The sequence below is a fragment of the Paroedura picta genome, chromosome 7 (assembly GCF_049243985.1).
Source record: "Paroedura picta isolate Pp20150507F chromosome 7, Ppicta_v3.0, whole genome shotgun sequence".
NCBI classification, from domain to species: Eukaryota; Metazoa; Chordata; class Lepidosauria; order Squamata; family Gekkonidae; genus Paroedura; species Paroedura picta.
The window spans coordinates 28,290,086-28,311,385 of record NC_135375.1 but is presented as its reverse complement, the minus strand read 5'-3'; the positions used below and the strand labels follow the sequence as shown (position 1 = coordinate 28,311,385).

At 43.5% G+C, this 21,300-nt stretch overlaps 1 protein-coding gene across 10 annotated transcripts in view; it reads left to right on the top strand.

Annotated features, from left to right (window-relative positions):
- PDE4D (phosphodiesterase 4D) overlaps positions 1-21,300 on the top strand; it is a 709,981-nt gene that overhangs the window by 178,205 nt on the left and 510,476 nt on the right. For all 10 annotated transcript variants that reach the window (XM_077347177.1, XM_077347175.1, XM_077347176.1 and 7 more), the window contains one exon: positions 12,740-12,975. In XM_077347177.1, coding sequence (XP_077203292.1) covers positions 12,740-12,975 — 236 coding nt within the window. The remainder of the gene's footprint in view (positions 1-12,739; positions 12,976-21,300) is intronic.

The window sequence follows — 21,300 nt, the reverse complement described above, 5'->3', positions numbered from 1 at the left end:
ATACCTTGATCTGATTCAGTATTGGAGTGTGAATAAAAGTGTCAACCAGAGAAAGTTCAGTAAAATTTAGACATTAACATTGTCTGGACTTATGCTGGAAATGGAGCAATGCTAGTAGGATGGACTTCCCCCCTCCCTTTTTCTATTGGATATCATCAATTCTCTGAAATTTTGCTCCTTAGAATAAAGGACCTACATAAAAAAAAGCCAAAAGCAAGAATATGTTGTGGGAGAGGGAACCAGCAAGTTAATAACTCCCTCCCTTTGCCAGTGTAAATGCCATTCTTCTAGCTTATGCTGATGGAACAACATATTTAAATTCAAGCCTTTATGAATCCCAGGCATATTTGCTATGATCTGTCATTTGGAAAATGGTGGATTAAGCAATTGTCTACATCAGTAGCTCCCAAACTTTTCTACCTTTAGACAATTTTCCCACTAATCTGTTGATAAGAATCCTAGAGACCCCCACTGCATTGTGAAAATCCTGTAGCATTTTGTAGTGCATGAATTCATTTCTGGCCAGACCTGTTGGTTCTGTCCAAAGCACCAGTGCAAGATGAAACATTTCTAATGCTTTTTCATATGCACATTGCAGGAGACAATTTAGCTTTCTTTCAAGTAAGCTTGCCTGCCATTGATGGGCTTCTCAGTAAGGACTTTCTCATGAACTTCTGAAGAACCTCTGTGAAAATGGTCTTAATATTTCAGGGCAGGCTCATTCCAGACCTAAGACCAGTGTCCATCAGGATGTTGCAATTCATTTCTTATCTGATTTCAAAGGACATGGCAACATGAGTTTGCTTTAAAATGCATAATGATAATCAATCTGTCAGGATCTTTGAAAATAAATAATGTCAGTCCTTATTTTATTTAATTATTGATTGTTACATTTATTTACCACCCTCTCTCCAGGGACTTGGAAGGTTTTGGAAGATCAGCAATGTGTGACAAGTTGCTTTCAATTTATGGTGATCCTATCAATATTCTCACAAATGTCCCGTTGTTCAAGTTTTGCAAACTGAGTTCTGTGGCTTTCTTGGTTGAATCACTCAGTCTCATTTTGGGTCCTCTTTTCCTGCTACCTTCAACTTTTTATAGCATTATTCTCTTTTCCAGTGACTCTTTCCTTCTCATAATGTGACTAAAGTATGATTGCCTCAGTTCAGTCATTGTAGCTTCTAGGGAGAGTTAAGGCTTGATTTTATCTTATTTGTCTTTTTGGTGGGCCACGGTATCTGTAAAATTGTTCAATACTACATTTCTTCCTGTGAGCTATCCTCATTGTCCAGCTTTCACATCCATACATAGTAACAGGGAGCACTATGGCATGAATTCTCTTGATCTTGGTTGCTAGCAACACATCCCTATACTTAAGACTCTTTTCTAGTTCCTTCATGGCTGTCTTTCCCAATATCAGTCTCCTGATTGCAGTCTTCCTTTTGGTTGATGATGGAGCCAAGAAACAGAAAAATCTTGAAGAATTTCAGTTTCTTCAAGATCAAAAGAGCAGTGGACACAAATAATGCAGGGCTGGTCTCCAAATCTGTTTCCCATTGTCCATTTACTTTTCATACTTTAAGTATCTGGAGTTGTTTCTTCCCACTTTCTTGTGTGAGAAACTGAGCTCTGGGTGGTGTGGAGTAGAGTTTAGGGTTGGGCACTTTGGAGAATGCATGACTACTTAGCCAGTTATTGTACTGTAGGATTTAAGGAAATGGCCATGAAGATAATACAAAATTTCAAGTGCCTTGAAGAAACATGTACCATCAACTCCATGGTTGCTGTTTCAAATGCCACTCTGTGGATACAACTCTAACTGACAAGCCATTTGTGTGAAAAAAACCCTTTCATAGCCACTGCAACTTCCACTGTGCCAATGCAATTCAAGTAAAGTTTTCATTTTGTGGTGGAAGGGGCAGAACCAAGGATGTAATCACTGTTAAGTGCTCAGCCATTTGCTTTGTATGAATGATATGCTACTCACATCTGCACGTACATGGCTGTGTTCCAAGCAGTGAACGCATGTGCTGATTCACAAATGTATATTCATCATTCATTGACATCAGCATGTTTAAATGAGGCGCATGTGTGACTGAGCCATCCGAAATGAATTACTATGGAGGGCTGTCATATTGTCATTTGTTCTCGTGCATAAGATACTGCAAATGAGAAACTCCATAAGAAAAGAGAAATCACCGTGATCTCCAACCCAGTGAAGCATTTAAAAATAAACTAGAGGTGATGAATCTTTTCTGCTAGTGAAACGAGATGAAGGAAACATCTCAAAGAAGCAGAATTCTTGAACAACTCTTTCAGGATATGCTGGGGATGTTGCTCGTTGTCGCATTTATGGGTCCTGTGATGCTCGGTTCTGCTAATTTCCTCAGCTGTATTTTCTAAAAGTATAGTATTTGAGGGCAAAAGAAGAAGGGGGGGGGGACAGAGAATGAGGTGGCTGGATCGAGTCACTGAAGCAGTAGGAGCAAACAAAAATGGACCCTGGGGAATGGTAGAGGACAGGAAGGCCTGGAGGATCATTGTCCATGGGGTCGCGATGGGTCGGACACGACTTCGCACCTAACAACAACAAATAGTATTTTAAAGTTGCACTTCGTTCACCAGACTGTGTATTGTATTCAAAGTTGCATAGTTTTATTGATCAGTATGTCTTGTTAAGACTTATTTTTTAGGAGTTGGTGTTCACATCTTATCTAGATAAAGGTATTTGTTGGACTGTGATTGAAAGACAAATGTGCATTCAAGATATTTCCTTCTTTTGAGTGTATGGCCTATTAAACATGAAAGACAAATGTATCTGCATTCAAGATATTTCCTTCTTTTGAGTGTATGGCCTATTACACATGCACAATTCACTGCAGACAATCCAAGCAGTCAAGAATTTAAAGTTTGAGTTTGGATTCTTTGCCTGTTGTCTGCACCATTCTCTACCCCCCCCCCCGTATATTCTGCAGCTACAATCAACCCCCTCCACACACACACACAGGTCTTCTTAATTGGGGTGGGAACATCACTTGTGACATGTGAGGGATGGCATCCAAAGGTTTTTAAAACATTTATGCAAATTATGCCCTACTGCAGCTACATAGTAGTGTCATCTGCCTTCCATTTAAATCCTTGTGGTTCATGTCCTTGAATGAAAAGGAACACAAAGGAATGCAGGCAAGATGTTTAAAAAAACAAACAAACCCTGAAATGGACCAAAATATTTTTGAAACTGGCTAAAGTTTCCCTTTCTTTTTGCCAAGCGTTCGTAGATTCTCTGTTATGTTGTCAGCCACTGTGAGAAATGGGAACATCACCACCCTCTCCCATCCTCCTCTTTCTTTGTTGGTCCCCCTCGCTTCAGAGCTTGTGAAGAGGCTGCTCAGAGAGCTGCCAGAGAATCACATTTTTGCCTATAATTTCATTCCCCCAGAGATCTAACTCTAGCATTAGTCCCATATTACTAGTAGACTCATGCCGCTTATTAAAAACATGTAAGTGTAAAACAACAAGCGTAAAAGTTATCAATGGACCTTGCGCACTGGTGAATGACGGAAGGCACAGAGCTGGTGGAACAGCCTTGATGTGGCTAAGGAGTTACCTTTGAGGGACAGCAAAGGATGCGTGAGGGGGAATCCAAGTGAATCTGTACACTTTTGAATTGTCTTTGACTCAGAAGCAAAACAAGGGGGAAATCAGCACAAAACCACTCTCAGCAAACCCAGGGAAACGACGACTGGAAAGTAAACTGAGCACTGAAGGGGGAAAAGTCAGTGCAGAAAGAAAAATAAAACCTGATGGAGATGCATGACAAAGCAAGGGGAAAAAACAAATGCGTATTTGGTTATCTGCCTTTTCTGTTACCAGCATTTAAATGGAGTATTATGTTTTTGGGATATAAATACCTTGAGTGTTTTCAGACACCTCTACTTATCACACTGAAATGGACAAAAAATTATAGGAATTCTTACCGTTTATACTGCTACGGCCTTGAATGTATAGCTGTCATCTCATCACAGTCAGTATTAATTTTGATTATTTTTAAATAAAACTGCACATTAGGGCTGACTCACCCACTAATAGGTCTGTGTGTCACTGGGAGTATAATTCAGAGGTATGCATGGACATAGTTTAGATTTGCACAGTGGCACTCAAGGAGACTGGGCTTAAGCCTTCCTTTTTCTATTTTGGGAATATTATCACTTCGTTTTTTATCACAAACACGAACAAAAATGCCTTAATAGACTGGGATGCGATAATATTTTGGCTCTTGTACAGATGCTATGCTGCTTTGATTCTTGGTGCATTGCACCCCCAAATTATGGGAGAAACACTATGTTGTTTTCATTGATGTCCCACTGAAAGCAGCTGGCATAGCCAGAAGGCTTCAGTAGAATTAATCAAGAGTCATTCAGCAGTGGGTAGCAATGCCAGTAGTTGCACAAAGGTGAGGTCTTCATAATAGGGAGAGCTCCGAGACCATCTTTGTTTCTTTAATTAAATGGTCAGAATCCAACTGAGCTTCCAAATAGTGAAGCAAACCTGCTGAGCACTAAAGATCTGCTCCTTAGTTAACAACCAGGGGGAAATCCTTGGTTTGATGACATTGATGCTGGCATTGTTCGTTGGCTGCACTCCCAAGAGTTTCTCTGGAGCTTTACAGGAGGGTGAAGTTGCTGAGTAGCAGAGCCTTATTGAGGAATAAGAACTCTTAGCCTCAGCAGAAGAATTTCAGTAAGACTTTTGACAACATTCCCCATGATGTTCTTATGGGTAAAGTGGTGGACTGTAGACTGGATTTTCAGATGGCTACATGGATAGGGAACTGGCTAGAAAGCCGCACCCCAAGAGTGGTTGTCAATGGTATTTCATCAGATTGGAGGGAAGTGAGCAGTGGGGTGCACAAGACTCAATGCTGGGTCCAGTACTTTTCAATATTTTTAATCAATGACCTGGATAAAGGGCTGGAGGGACTGCTTATTAAATCTGCAGATGACATTAATTGGGAGGAGTAGTGAATATCTCCCCCCTTCAAGGATCGCTGCCTTGTTGTGGCAAGGGGGCTTGCGTAGTTCAGTGAAGCTATGAGCTATACCGTGCAGGGCCACCCAAGACGGACAGGTCATAGCTGAGAGCTCTGACAAAAGGTGATCCACTGGAGAAGGAAATGGCAAACCACTCCAGTATCTTTGCCATGAAAACTCTATGGACAGTTCCAATAGGTATAACGATATGACGCCGGAAGATGAGCCCCTCAGGTCGGAAGGTGTCCAATATGCTACTGGGGATGAGCAGACGGCTAGTACGAGTAGCGCCAGAATGAATGAAGCGACTGGGCCAAAGCCGAAAGGACGCTCAGTTGTGGAAGTAACTGGTGGCGAAAAGACAGTCCGATGCTGTAAAGATTTTTATTCCATAGGAACCTGGAACGTCAGATCCATGAATCAAGGTAAGCTGGACGTGGTCAAACAAGAAATGACAAGACTGAACATCGACTTTTTAGGAATCAGTGAACTAAAATGGACAGGAATGGGTGAATTTAATTCAGATGACCATCAGGTATACTACTGTGGACAAGAATCTCACAGAAGAAATGGAGTAGCCTTCATAATCAATAAGAGAGTAGGAAAAGCAGTCTTGGGATACAATCCCCAAAATGACAGAATGATCTCAGTTCGAATCCAAGGCAAACCATTCAACATCACAGTGATCCAGGTCTATGCCCCAACCACTGCTGCTGAAGAGGATGAAGTTGATCAGTTCTATGAAGCTCTACAACACCTTCTAGAAGCAACGCCAAAAAATGATGTGCTTATCATCATGGGGGATTGGAATGCTAAAGTAGGAAGCCAAAAGATAACGGGGATAACAGGCAAGTTTGGCCTTGGAGTACAAAATGAAGCAGGGCACAGGCTGGTAGAATTTTGTCAAGAGAATACAATGGTCATAGCAAACACTCTTTTCCAACAACCCAAGAGACGACTCTACACATGGACATCACCAGATGGTCAACACAGAAATCAGATTGACTATGTGCTCTGCAGCCAAAGATGGAAAAGTTCTATCCAGTCAATAAAAACAAGACCAGGAGCTGATTGTGGTTCAGATCATGAGCTTCTTGTTGCAAAATTTAGGCTTAAATTGAAGAAAGTAGGGAAAAGCACTAGGCCACTCAGGTATGAACTAAATCATATCCCCGACGAATACACAGTAGAGGTGACAAATAGATTTAAGGAATTAGATCTGATAGAGTGCCTGAAGAACTATGGACTGAGGTTCGCAACATTGTACAAGAGGTAGCAACTAAAACCATCCCAAAGAAAAAGAAATGCAAGAAATCAAAATGGCTGTCTGAGGAAGCTTTACAAATAGCTAAGGAGAGAAGGGAAGTGAAAGGCAAGGGAGAAAGAGAAAGATACGCCCAATTGAATGCAGAATTCCAGAGAAAAGCTAGAAGAGATAAGAATGCCTTCTTAAATGAACAGTGCAAACAAATAGAAGAAAACAATAGAATGGGGAGGACCAGAGATCTTTTCAAGAAAATTGGAGATATGAAGAGAACGTTTCATGCAAAGTTGGGTATGATAAGGGACCAAAATGGTAGGGACCTCACAGAAGCAGAAGAGATTAAACAAAGGTGGCAAAATTATACAGAACAACTATACAAGAGCAAGTTTAACATCCCTGATGACCACAGTGGGGTAGTTACTGACCTGGAGCCAGACATCCTGGAATGTGAAGTCAAATGGGCCTTAGGAAGTCTGAGCAACAATAAAGCTAGTGGTGGTGACAGCATTCCAGTTGAACTATTCAAAATCTTAAAAGACGATGCAGTAAAAGTGCTACACTCAATATGCCAGCAAATTTGGAAAACTCAACAGTGGCCACAGGATTGGAAAAGGTCAGTTTACATTCCAATCCCAAAGAAGGGCAATGCCAAAGAATGTTCAAACTACCGCACCATTGCACTAATTTCTCATGCTAGCAAAGTTATGCTCAAAATCCTACAAGCTAGGCTCCAGCAATATGTGGACCGAGAACTTCCAGAAGTACAGGCAGGATTTCGAAGAGGCAGAGGAACTAGAGATCAAATTGCCAACATACGCTGGATCATGGAGAAAGCTAGGGAGTACCAGAAGAACGTCTACTTCTGCTTCATTGACTATGCTAAAGCCTTTGATTGTGTGGAGCACAACAAATTGTGGCAAGTTCTTAAAGAGATGGGAATACCAGAGCATCTTATTTGTCTCTTGAGAAATTTATATGCAGGTCAAGAAGCAACAGTGAGAACTGAACATGGAATCACTGACTGGTTCAAAATTGAGAAAGGAGTTCGGCAAGGCTGTATACTGTCGCCTTGCCTATTTAACCTGTATGCAGAGCACATCATGAGAAATGCGGGATTAGAGGAGTCACAAATTGGGATCAAGATTGCAGGGAGAAATATCAACAACCTTAGATACGCAGATGATACCACTCTAATGGCAGAAAGTGAAGAGGAACTAAAGAGCCTGTTGATGCGGGTGAAGGAGGAGAGTGCAAAAGTTGGCTTGAAACTCAACATCAAGAAAACAAAGATCATGGCATCCGGCCCTCTCAATTCATGGCAAATAGAGGAGGAAGAAATGGAGATAGTGACAGATTTTATTTTCCTGGGCTCCAAGATCACTGCAGATGGGGACTGCAGCAAAGAAATTAAAAGACGCTTGCTCCTGGGGAGGAAAGCTATGGCAAATCTAGACAGCATCCTAAAAAGCAGAGACATCACCCTGCCAACAAAAGTGCGTTTAGTCAAGGCTATGGTATTCCCAGTTGCAATGTATGGCTGCGAAAGCTGGACCATAAGGAAGGCCGAGCGTCAAAGAATTGAGGCTTTTGAACTCTGGTGCTGGAGAAGACTCTTGCGAGTCCCTTGGACTGCAAGGCGAACAAACCGGTCAGTCCTAGAGGAGATCAACCCTGACTGCTCTTTAGAAGGCCAGATCCTGAAGATGAAACTCAAATACTTTGGCCACCTCATGAGAAGGAAGGACTCCCTAGAGAAGAGCCTAATGCTGGGAGCGATCGAGGGCAAAAGAAGAAGGGGACGACAGAGAATGAGGTGGCTGGATGGAGTCACTGAAACAGTAGGTGCAAACTTAAATGGACTCCGGGGAATGGTAGAGGACAGGAAGGCCTGGAGGATCATTGTCCATGGGGTCGCGATGGGTCGGACACGACTTCGCACATAACAACAACAAAGTGAATATCTCAGGACACAAGAGATCTGAACACGCTGGAAAAGTTGGCAGATGAGAATAAGAGGCGATGCATTAAGGAGAAGTGGAGAGTTCTATACTTGAGTCACAAAAAGGCAAAGCATGCATACTGGATGAGAGATCCACTCCTGTGTAGCAGTGTGTGTGAATGAAATCTTGGGGTATTTGTGGACTGTAAGCAGACAGTGTGATGCAGCGGTAAAGAAGGCAAATTCAGTCTTGGGCTATATCAACAGAGGCATCAAATCAAAATTGCAAGCTGTTATAGTCCCTAGAAGGTTATTGAGTTAAGAAGTCCAGAAGTGGTTATCAAACCTGGACTTCCTTGGAGATCTCCCATCCAAGTACTTATCGTGGCTTAGCTTTCAAGATCTCATAATAGGTCAGGGTGAGTAACAAGGTAAAATGGAGAATCCTGCAGCAATCTAAAGAATGGCAAGTCAAATGTAAAAAAATCAAGTACTTGACTAGGATACTGTAGCTTCTTATGGGCTTTAATTCAGTGGTTCCTAATGTTTTTGGTAAGGTGACCCAGAAGTCCACCTTTATTTGGTATGGTGACCCACTTTTTAAAAAGACCGTGGCATGGACAAATCAATAAAACTACAAAAGCCTGTTATCCACTGTCACCAGTTTTCTGACCCATTTTGGGGAGCCACCAGTTGGAAAATACTGCTTTAATTCATTCAAGAATCATCATGGAATAATAGGTAATGGTAAAGGTATCCCCTGTGCAAGCACCGAGTCATGTCTGACCCTTGGGGTGACGCCCTCTAGTGTTTTCATGGCAGACTCAATACTGGGTGGTTTGCCAGTCCCTTCCCCAATCATTACCGTTTACCCCCCAGCAAGCTGGGTACTCATTTTACCAACCTCAGAAGGATGGAAGGCTGAGTCAACCTTGAGCCGGCTGCTGGGATTGAACTCCCAGCCTCATGGGCAGACAGTTTCAGACAGCATTTCTGCTGCCTTACCACTCTGCGTCACAAGAGGCTTTTCATGGAATAATAAGGCTGTCAAAATGGCGTACTGACAGAAAGAGAGGAAAACAATAAATAAAATCAAGAATAAACAACCTTAAAACTTCAGCAATTAAATAAATTAAAATGCATCAGACTGAAAGCAACCACACAAAAAAACCCCTAAGAACAAATTTAAATTGAGCAAAGGTCAAACTGAAGCCGCAAAACAGAGAAGCATCATCTATAAAACTGAGAAGCAGAACTGACCGTACACATGGTAATAAAAATGGATCTTTGAACGCCTGGGAGAATCAGAATGTGTGTGCCTAAATTCAACAGTGAAGACACAGGACATACAGTGAGTGCGGCTCAGAGGGGTTTCTCAATTTAGCAGTGGGTTGCAGTCTGTCACGCCTTTCCTTTCTAACGTTATCACTTTGTGTAACAGTCTCACAGCTACCTTTTCGGTTTCAAACTGCTAATAGAGATCTTCCATCCCAGCTCTCACTTACCCACAGGTGCTTCCAACCTACTCTGAAGCTGCAGCTATTTCTCAGCTGCTCTCGGTTTCTCTCCTTACCCCTTGCTGTTCTCCTTCCTTTTCTGTTCTTCACAATGAACAGTTCTGCTTGCTTGCCAGGTCACAGGCTGCAGCCTGGGGCTTGTAGGAAACCTGGTCCCTGCACCAAGTATTTGCCATTATGGTGCTTCCATTAACCCCCCCCCCCCACCGGGTGCATCTCAGCTTCTAAAACTGACTCTTTTGCAGAATATCTATTGGAAGTGAGGGACGGTGAACCATCTGCAGGAGCCATTTCAGTTGCAGAACCTCCGTCCAAAGTGAAGGGAGCTGGAGTCCTTCACTGTATTCCGTGGCAATCCTTTCAGGATAGGAATAGATTCCTCCATGGTCTTGTCTGTTTGTTTGTTCCAGCAGCCATTTTTATTTGTCTGTCACAACATCAGAGAAGACTAGCTCAGTGATTTCCAGAAGGGCATTGTAAACACCATGACCATGCTGCCCATTGCTGTGTTTATTGGTTCCCCTTAGTGAACAACCAGTCCTGTCTTCACCCACCTCATTGGAACAGGATATATTTCATAAGAGCTCACCATAGGCACCTCATTTGCATCTTTGGTGAGCACTCATTCAAAATCTGTTGTCTCTACCATACAAGGGGGAAACTCCAAACATTTTGTGGTTAGCTGTAACTCTCATGGCAGCCATTTTGTAGAAGGTTGGATCCTTGAGTCAGCCATTTTGTGAGGTGTCCAGTAGCTGTTCTCAAAATTCCAGAGGTGCCCACAGTCTTAAAGTTTGACACAGCTTGTAATACATTGTTTGGAAGATCTGAATGTCACTTTTCATTCCATTGTTTTGTTTACTTCCCTATGAACACTTGAAGCTGCCTTATACAGAGCTAGACCATTGGTTTGCCTAGCTCTGTATTACTTGTTCTGACAGTGGCTCTCCAGGATTTCAGCCAGAGAAAAGACTTTCCAGGCACTTCCCAAGATCCCTTTAAGGGAGATTCTCTGGTGGGAACCCACAACTGCATAGACAGTCATGGCTCCTTCCTTCCCCATGTGTCTTGGGGAATGCCTATACACATGTGAACCAAGGTCATGAAAGTGCAGTTGATTGTCATGGCCTGAGCAGCAAAGCTGAAAATTGCGTATTTGCATAATATAGTTCAAACAAGCAGGTGTCAATTTTTCTGGTTAACTGGAAGGAATGATTTGTACTGGGAAATGATTCGCTTTATAGATAATGAATTACTGTCATATTCCACTTTTTAATGCTTGTGTAAAATGAACTTTCATGGAGCATGACAGTAGTGTGAGAAGAAGAAAGGAAGGCACAGTGGGAAGTTTATGTAAGCAAACACCACTTCTCGCCTGTTAACTTCTGTGAATTGGTTTGCAGGCAACACAAGCCGTGTCATTCAAACCAATGAAGTGTGATTTTGTTGCCCTTCAAAGGATGGCGATTTAAATCCATCACTTTTCTCGCATAAATCCCAAGGCCTTGGAGAAGGAATGCAATACGGTTCTATTATGCTCACTGGGGCTGCCAGCAAGATTGATGAGGCCCAGTACAGAGTTGGAACCATGGGAGGGCTATAGCACATAGAGCTAGGTGTGGGGTGTCAGTTTGCAGGAAGCGTGCTGGTGGTGCAGAAATGGCATCTTTCTTACAAGGTCTCCAGCCCACCCACGCACTGTGCCCTGCTGCCAAAGTGAAAAAGACAAATGCAATGCTGGGAAACATTAGAAGAATTAAATCAGTAAGTGTATACATCTATGGTATACTCACACATGAGTGTGTAGACTTGCATCACAATGCATGTCCATAGAAGACCCATAGAAGGTTCAGAAAATGTAAATCAAGAGCCAAACGAATGGAGACATGCAGTTGCATCATCATCATTTATAATCTGCCTTCCTCCTGCGACTCAAGATGGATTACATGATAATACCCCATAAAAACCCCAGTCCCATTAAACCCAAAAATCTCAATATGGCTGGGGGGGAAAAGGACCCTTTTACCTCCCCACAGTCATCAAGCAAAGGGTTTGCTCAACAGTACAGCGTAGCCTGATGGGGGCCCATTGATCTTAAGAAACCTGGACTCAACCAAACACCTGGTGGATGAGAAATTCCCTCCTTTCAGCTGCTTTTTTGCCTAAGGAAAAAGATCCAGGTAGTCCAATCTTTTGGGAAGTATCAGTGTTTTTCAGCAGGCAGTTCCTATATTTCAAAATAGCTTAACCATCCAAAAGACCATATGTTGCCAACATCTTGAATGTTAAGTATTTAAAATATCTTTCTATAACTCTGGGATCCCCAACCATTTTTGAACCTACCAGCACTTTTGGGATTCTGAGGGCAGTGGGCAGAATCACAACATGGTTGATGCAGGATGTGAAACCAATCACAAAATGGAGGTTATTCTTAACCACTACACCAAGCTGAATTTGAATTGTCTGAGTTATTTCTTTTTTTAAAAAAAACAAGAGCTTGAAGTGTTTGTCTCATTTCAAATAACATCTATTGTAGAAATGCTATTTTAATATTCTTGCTAGATAGCAGGACTTATTACGGTGAACTCTAGAATTTAGGAGCCCAAGATTGCCCATCCCAGATCTGGGCTGAGGACCTTATCTGATTTTATTTCTTTAAAAGTAATATCACCTATGTAGCAAATTTATCCTTAAGGCAGCTTACAGTTGAGTTAGTTTCTTCTACTCAGGTCCCCGAATTTCTATCCTAAGGCTCTTACAAGACTCTGACAGGGACAAAGAGGCATCAAATCCTTTCCATTTCCTTTGACTGACACCATAGGCAGTTAAAAAAAAATCTCCCTGTAATGGCACAGAATGGTGTTTTAACCAGTGCTGAGCTTATAGTTGCCCTTACCTTGTCATACTTTGCGAACAAAACACAAATCGTGTGCCAAGATATAATGGATGCAGCCCATGACAGAAATGGCATATTTCTTTGTTGTTATAGGTATCTGAAGAAACTCTGTTCCCTCATAATGAAGAGGAAGGAGCTCTTCAAGGACTGGAACAGTACCGTGTCCGGAGACTTTCCTGTCGTACCCTCCAGCTTCCTCCTTTGGCATTCAGGCAGCTGGAGCAAGCAGACTGGGATAGAAAGGGAGATGCGGAGACCATGGCACGGCCCACCAGCCTCTCACTGCGGACTCTTCCATTAATTGCCATCACGGCTGCAGAATCTGTCAGGTAAATGTTGACTGGGAGTCTTCCTCTTCCATCTCTCTGACAACTGAGTTACACGAATTCTGGTAGCCAGCGTCCTGGATGGTTGTGATGAAAATGTTCGACTGTTCTTCATGGAGCAAATGAAGGCAGCTTTAATGAGATGCATAAGAAATATCTTTAAAACAGTTGCTGGTTTATTTAAATCATTCTGATAAGCACTGGCAGACAGCATAAGTAAGAGAGGCAAAGCTTTCGAAAAAGGAGGTACAGTGTACAGTTTATCCGTTAGCTCAAGGAGTGCTCCTCTTTGCCTATTGAAAAAAGAAAGTAGAGCTTCTGTGAAATTATTAAAAGACTGAGGAAAAAAACTACTTAGTAACATCTTCCTGAGAGGCCAACTCTTTAGAATGGATCTGGGACAGCCTTTTTCATCCTTTTGACCAGGGGTAGTCAAACTGCGGCCCTCCAGATGTCCATGGACTACATTTCCCAGGAGCCCTTGCCAGCAAATGCTGGCAGGGGCTCCTGGGAATTGTAGTCCATGGACATCTGGAGGACCGTAGTTTGACTACCCCTGCTTTTGACTGTGGAGAAGCCCCTGAAATATTTTTCAGGCTTGAAGAAGCCTCACAATTAGCCTAGAGGTTATGTCAGCTGGCCATGCCTCCCTGCCACACTCAAGGAGGACTGAAAGGGGGGGAGAGAATGGTGGAAGGAATAGGCTTCCTGGCTCCACCCCCTTTCCTATCACACAAAAATGCCGCCCCTAGGTCAATGAGATCTGGACCTCCCCACCCCCCTGTGTTTGGTCCCTGTGCGCATTGTTAGATGGCATTAGGGACCTTTGCCATTTTACTATAAACTGACAGTCAATATTACCATTGGCACCAGCCCTGATGGGGCCAATGTATGAGTTGAGGCCTTATAGTAAATACTGTATGCCGCCATTTTGTGATGTTGGGGGTTGTTTTTAAGATTATTGGGGATTTTTTACGATATGTTTTAGATGCGACTTGTTGTAGAATGTTTCCTTTTTTGGGAACTGCCACAAGCCAGCTTGCTGGGAGCTGCGGTGTACAAGTCCAATTAATAAATAAAATAAATAAAATGGAAGCAGCTGGTTTCCTGCTTCCACAGCAGTGCCGGGAATGGCTTGTGGCCAAGTCCATCAAGGCAGGATATAAGGGAAAGACAGGGGGCCCTTGGGGAGCTCTCATGGAGCATCAAAGCTCCCGGGAGCACTGTTTGGGAACCCCTGAGTAAGGAGATCCCAGATATGAATACTCATCCTGTTCTGTTTACATGTCACTTGATGTTGTGCTGTCATAGCAGTAAGTACAGTATAGCCTTGGACTACATACCTTGGGAATCGTCTTCACCTGTATGAACATACCTCTTTACTCCGGTCATCCTCAGAGGTCCTGCTTCAGGTACCCCTGCCATCTGAGACTAGACAGGTGGTGATGTGAGAAAGAGCCTTTTCCACCATAACACCAAAATTTTGGAACTCCCTCTCCAGGGAGATTTGTCTGTCACCCTCTACCAGTGCCTTCGCCGCAAGTGAAGACTTTTTTGTTTCATCTGGCATACCCCCAATAGTGGGATGCTGGCCCTTCCTCTAGTGTTGCTTTGTTGTTGTTAGGTGTGAAGTCGTGTCTGACCCAACGCGACCCCATGGACAATGATCCTCCAGGCCTTCCTGTCCTCTACCATTTCTCCAAGTCCATTTAAGTTTGCACCAATTGCTTCAGTGACACCATCCAGCCACCTCATTCTCTAGTGTTGCTTACATGTTCTAAATTGAGTTTTACAATTTTAACTGTATTTTAATTGTTGCGATGCTTTTATGTTAGCTGCCTGTGTGGACCCTAATTCGTTGGAAAAGAGGCACAAAAATGTTTTAAATAAATAAAGAAGTCAGTCACAACTGGACTGTCTTGTCCATGTGGGGAAATCTAATAGCAATGACCACTGTACCATGACGATAGTGCAATATCCAAAGATGTGTGAGTGCAAAAGATTATCAGTGACAAAACAAGGCTAGAATAAGCACCTTTGTCTCTGTCTCTGGCTGCTTTCACAATTCCAGGCCACTTTTCATATGGGGCCAGTGATGGTGTGAAAACCTTTTGTGACATTTTAGATGAAGCTTCTCTAAGCTGTTAGCTGCTGTGAAATGCCAAGGTTTCCACAGAAATGTTGACTTCCTCTTGATGAAATTTAAATTAGCGTGACTAAGACATATGGGGTACGCCCCTACATCTTTATCAAAATAAAAAGAATTCCTGCTGTTTTCCCACAAAACAATGTGCATTGTGGGAAACAAAATGATGCAGAGAGGACAGATGCCCATATGCATGGTCGTCACTAGGAAAGTAGACCCAAACAGAATTTGCTGAAAATTAGATGAGCGTCTATGGGGGCTTTGTTTCTTATCTTTCCTGCTTGAAGCACTCTAAACATTCATAAGCACATTTTTTAAAAAGTCATCGGTAAAAGGATGCACAGTTAATAAAACTAAGAATAGTTGTATACTTTTGTAGCAGCCAAAAAGGATACGTTTTTTTTTTTTACCATTGAGAAACCCCTGAAGCATTCTTCAGGTTTCAAGAAACCTCAGAAGTCACACAATGGTGCAGAATATGGCTGGAAAGCATAGCTGTGTACACGCCCACCTAGAGCCACTCCCCTTCCCATCCCCTCCAAGCCCATCATTGGACATTTGGGATGGATGGAGATGACCAAATATGGTCATGTGACCCTATAAATGTTTAACAAATTAAACTATATATATTCTTAACACTATTTCACTCCCTTATATTTGGGAAACAGCCTCCTGGGAGGAGACTGTCCGGGGCCCTGTCCGTCCAGGTCCATCCTGATTGGCCCTCTCCTTCCTGCTCCCACCCTCCCTTCTTTGCCTGCTAGATGCCTTGTGGCTGCAGCCTCCATTGTAGCGCACGAGGAGAGAGCAGCGACAGGGCTTTGTGGCCAGCATGTACACTCCTGCTGGGAGGGCACCAGGAAGGGGGTATGCAGCCTCCCTGCGGGCTGCAAAGCCCTGTTGCTGCTGGCAGGGGGTGGGGTTCACTCTCTTTAGCCTGCTTTGTGGGCCAGAGGAAGCCACTACCACCCTCTCACACCCTCCTGCCTGCCACCCCTTTCAAAGCCCATTTTTAAAATGGGCTTTGATGCTAGTATATATATAATTAACTCCCACTCATTCAGAAAACCCTTCCAGGGCCATCAAGAAGCCCCAGAATTTCATGAAACCCTGGTTGAGAAAGCCTAATATACAATCTGAAAACTGAAGTACATAGTAGCAGACTACAAGCTGCAAGAAGTTCAGGGTGACTGCATAGCCAATCTGCTTTCACATGATGCCTTACTCCTGCAGTTCAGAGAACCCCTGCAGTTCAGAGAAGCAAAAGCTTCATAAACCAAGGTCAACTCCTCTTCCTTAAACTGGCCATCAAATTTGATCATAGGTTGATAAACAAACATTTAATAACTCCAGAAGCATGCATAGCTTTTCCACTGCTCTTTTTTTTATTAGAAGCTTCCTCGTGTTAAAAAAACAATACCATTGGATCAATGCCAGGAGGAGAAGAAACTCTGCATGTGTCTCCATTGTACCTAAGTCTTCAGGCCTTTTTGAGTCAATTCTTGGCAGGGATTTTGATTATACTGCAGCCAAACCTAACTGGCTCTATCACCATGTCATACAGCCAATCACGTGATACCAACATGGGCTTTGATTGTCTAGTATCTCCTCAAGGAAGGAAATGATTCAGGATGAGGTCTACGGTAGGCTGGTGGTAGCCAGCCTCCTACCAGCATTAGTTCAGGTAGTCACATCCCAGGGAAACTAGGATGTTACTGGGAAGTGGAGCAACTTATGGCTGAGGAGATGCTGAAATGTTTGGTTGGACATGGCTGTGAATTGCATGTCCATGGCAGCCCATTCTTACTGCGCGTGGATATGAACTTGGCTAGGCACTTACAGGAGCTCACAGCTATTTTGCTGGCTTTTGCAGAATTAGAGAAACGTGTAGCATCTAGGTGCCCAGATTCCCCCAGTGGTCTGTTGATGTAATTGCTTAGTAAATGTATATGCCACTTCTCCAGAGACCTGCTCGAGGAAGTTTACAAAGTCAAACAAGTACAATAAAACCATAAAATCACAGTGCAAAAACAAGAATAGGGTTGGAAAAGAGGTTCCAGTAGAGATGATAGGCAAGAGAAAGCATGCTGCATGGGGACCATACAGGGTGATTCAGATGGATTCCATATCCAAAATACACCTGGAGGCTTGCTAAAGCCATTGTTATACAGGGTTTGGGGGAGCAGGCCTATGTGATGCAAGCCAGGTGGGAAGCTAGTTGGAAATTTCCACTGAGCCTGGTGTTGGGCAACTGCTGGCTCAAGCTGGAGATGGCCGTTGATGGCCCTAGACAAAGGCTAAGAAATGGTAGCCATCATGGGTCTAAGAAATGGTAGCCATCATGTCTCAATTGGTCTAGCTGTAGGGTTTGGGGAAGAGATTTCCCGTGGCAGAGGGGCCAAGAACTACTAATGTTGCAAGACAAAGAAATCAGCCAAGAGACTCTGGCCAAACCAGTTCTGGCCGGACCACACTATCAGCAAAACTATGGGGTGGGGTGTGGGATCAGAGTCCAGAGACGCCTGAAATTCCAACCTGTAGCAAAGGGCAAGCCAAGGCATGTCCTGGTTTCCAAGATGGATTCTGCCCTAGAAGTGTGTCTGGTCAGGGTGTTTCAGGGTGTTCTTGTTTCTGGCTTGCTCCCAAGCCTAGACTCTTGCAGTGTAATACTGGTTATGGAGTACAGTGTGCCAGCATGTGAGGCAGGGGTCCTGTCATACTCAACAATACCTTGTCAGTAGCTAGATGGTTACATTTTCCCCTCTCAATGCAGCATTTAAGCAAAGCCCCTCAAGAGTCCCACACAACACAAAAAGAATCCAGCAGTAAGATCCCAAGTCATGTGCGACTGTAATAAGACCCATCCCATAAGAAACTATAAAGGTAAAGGTATCCCCTGTGCAAGCACTGAGTCATGTCTGACCCTTGGGGTGACGCCCTCTAGCGTTTTCTTGTCAGACTCAATACAGGGTGGTTTGCCAGTGCCTTCCCCAGTCATTACCGTTTTAACCCCCACCATCTGGGTACTCATTTTACCGACCTCAGAAGGATGGAAGGATGAGTCAAGGTTGAGCTGGCTGCTGGGATCAAACTCCCGGCCTCATGGTCAGAGCTTCAGACAGCATGTTGGCTGCCTTACCACCCTGCGCCACAAGAGGCTCTCTTAAGAAACTCTACTGGCCTCATTTAAACATGATGCCATCTCCCATTGTTATTCAAACATGATCTGTTAACAGCTGTGTTTCATTTTGCTAGCTTCATGTTTACCCTGGGCCTTTGGCTATTATTTACATGCTTGGAAGAATGTTTAAATTAGGGCTTTTCCTCAATGAAGTATTTATTGAAAAATGGCAGGTGCTTAAAAATAAGCATATGTTGAAATGTTTCGCTGAATCATTTTTTGGTGTGGATCTAGAGATGGTTTCCTTTGCTTTTGAAGGCATGCTGACATTTATGTGTAATATGTGCCTGGTGATGTCACCGTATTATAGACTCATCCCATATATTGAGTCCAGCTTTTTTCAGTGTTTATAGACATGCTCGTGAGTCACTGGTGAACACCTCTCAAAAGTCTCTGTTGCTATGCTGTAAGATAGCCGCATGAATTAAGAACGCGACTAGAGCCATACAATGAATAGGGTTGCCAGCTCTGAGTTGGGAAATACCTGGAGATTTTAGGGGTGGAGCCTGGAGAGGGGAGGGGTTTGGGATAGGATGGGCCACAGCATGGTACCGTACCATAGAGACACTTCCAAAACAGCAATTTTCTCCTGGGAAACTGTTTTCTGTTGCATGGAGATTAGCTCCAGATCCCACCAGGGATTAGCTGCCCTAGCAAGGAAGGGTTCTAATTATCCTGCCTGGTTTTACCTTGCAGGGATAAGCATGAGCTTGGTGGTGGCTCTCATTTTGCCCTGCAATCCTGAGCGTGGTGTGGCCAGTGAAGGAGGAGCACAGAAATACCTCTTTACTTTTCAGCTGGCTATATGGCCCTCCATCAGGTGATAGGGACATGGTGGTGGGAAACGTTCTTCTAAGGCAGTGGTTCTCAACCTGGGGGTCGAACAACCCTTTCACAGGGGTTGCAGCAGGTCGAGCAGCTTGGCTGGGGGGTCTGTGTCACTGTTGCCACTCCTAAGGGCGCCCGCCAATTTATAACCAATTTATATACAATCATGAACAATGGATCTTCATGCCATTGGTCAGTTTTGGATTAATTTCTGTGAAAGAACGCTTGCATAATTTTATGGTTGTGGGTCCCCATAACATGAGGAATTGTATTAAAAGGTTGCGGCATTAGGAAGGTTGAGAACCACTGTTCTAGGGCCATTTGGCCTACAAGTCTTCCCTTGGCAGGAGCCAGAATACAATTTAAGAGCCAGTTTGCCCAGTCACCTGCATTTAGATATCTTGGCAAATTGAATGTTGAAGGTTTCCTAAATATGGATACATGCAAGTAACACTCTATACAAGAGAAGAAGAAGAAGAAGAAGAAGAGTTGGTTCTTATATGCCGCTTTTCCCTACCCGAAGGAGGCTCAAAGCGGCTTACAGTCGCCTTCCCATTCCTCTCCCCACAACAGACACCCTGTGAGGTGGGTGAGGCTGAGAGAGCCTTGATATCACTGCCCGGTCAGAACAGTTTTATCAGTGCCGTGGCGAGCCCAAGGTCACCCAGCTGGTTGCATGTGGGGGAGCGCAGAATCGAACCCGGCATGCCAGATTAGAAGTCCGCACTCCTAACCACTACACCAAACTGGAAGAAGGGCAGAGCACACCAGCATGGCAAACAACACAAAGAAGTTTGTTGTGTTAGGACTCTACGAACACGCCAGACTGTACGTGAAGATTTGTAGTAGTGCGCAAACAGTTGTTGACAAGGAAGCCTTTCTAACACTATTGATCTTCTCATTGAAACAAATCTTGGTAGGGTTCCAGAAAATTACAGGGCTGCCTGAAATACAGCTTGAACCCCACTGCTTTTGAGGGTAATGCGATTTGTTGCTAAATCTTTTATGGATTTTGCTAACTGCATGATCCATTAAACATGTGAAGGTTTGGTGGCTTTTCCTTCAAAAGTAAATCAAGGACCATTAACAGCTGTGTGCCTAATGGCTATTATAATACCCTCCTTCTACCAATTGACTCGGTGGGTTCTCTTCTTCTCCCCTCCCCCATTCCCACCATTTCTGTTTTCTTGGTTCCAGATTTATTCAATATGCAGTTTTTGCTCCTTTTTCAAATGTGAGATGTGTTGATTGCTGCATGAAAATAGGTCTGGGATTCAGCTGGCAAGGGGTGGTGCAGTGGTTGCTGATGTTATAGAACGACAGTGGTAGCCCTCTAATGCAGAAGAAAGCAAAGATACAATTTTAAAGGGGAAGGGGCATTTTGGGCCTTCTCCCAGCTGAGAAGTGGCAGGATCTTTTCTAGTCTGCCTCTTTTCCATTAGTGCTTCCTAGAGGTGATAGCAAACCAACATGCAGAACCGGGTAATGTTATCATAAGCAATCCTACAGAGAACAATTTCCCAAGGGCAGAACGTACCGTGGGAAAACAACAGAAAGACTTACGAATAGCACTGAGTTCCAAAAATAAAAATATTCTCAATCATTTATGACTTTCCCCCCAGTTCATCCAAGGTTTCTGAGTCTGTTTCTCGTTCATCCGAATACACCAAATAGCAAACCTGCAGCTAGACTGTGGCATATCTGTGAAAGATTTTGGATCCGAACAAAGTAACCACGCAGATGTTCATAACTGAGCATATAAAGCCTGATTTTGTAAAAGAGCTTTTAAAGCAGGGGTAGTCAAACTACGGCCCTCCAGATGTCCATGGATTACAATTCCCATGAGCCCCTGTCAGCATTCCCTGGCAGGGGCTCATGAGAATTGTAGTCCATGGACATCTGGAGGGCCGCAGTTTGACTGCCCCTGCTTTAAAGCATTAAAGTAAAATATCTTGATAAAGAGTTCAACTTAGAACAATATTGACTGACAGACCAACTTTAAATTGAAGCTCCTGTTAGGATCAGAGAAGAGTTGTCTTGGGAGTTCATTCCCGAACCTGTGGCCTGCCTTCTAAGTGAGAGGCAGAAATACGGATGATAATTAGGAAATTCTGCTGGAGCAAAATACTCTCAATCAGTTGGGATTCCCAGTTATATGGAAGGTAGCCGTTTG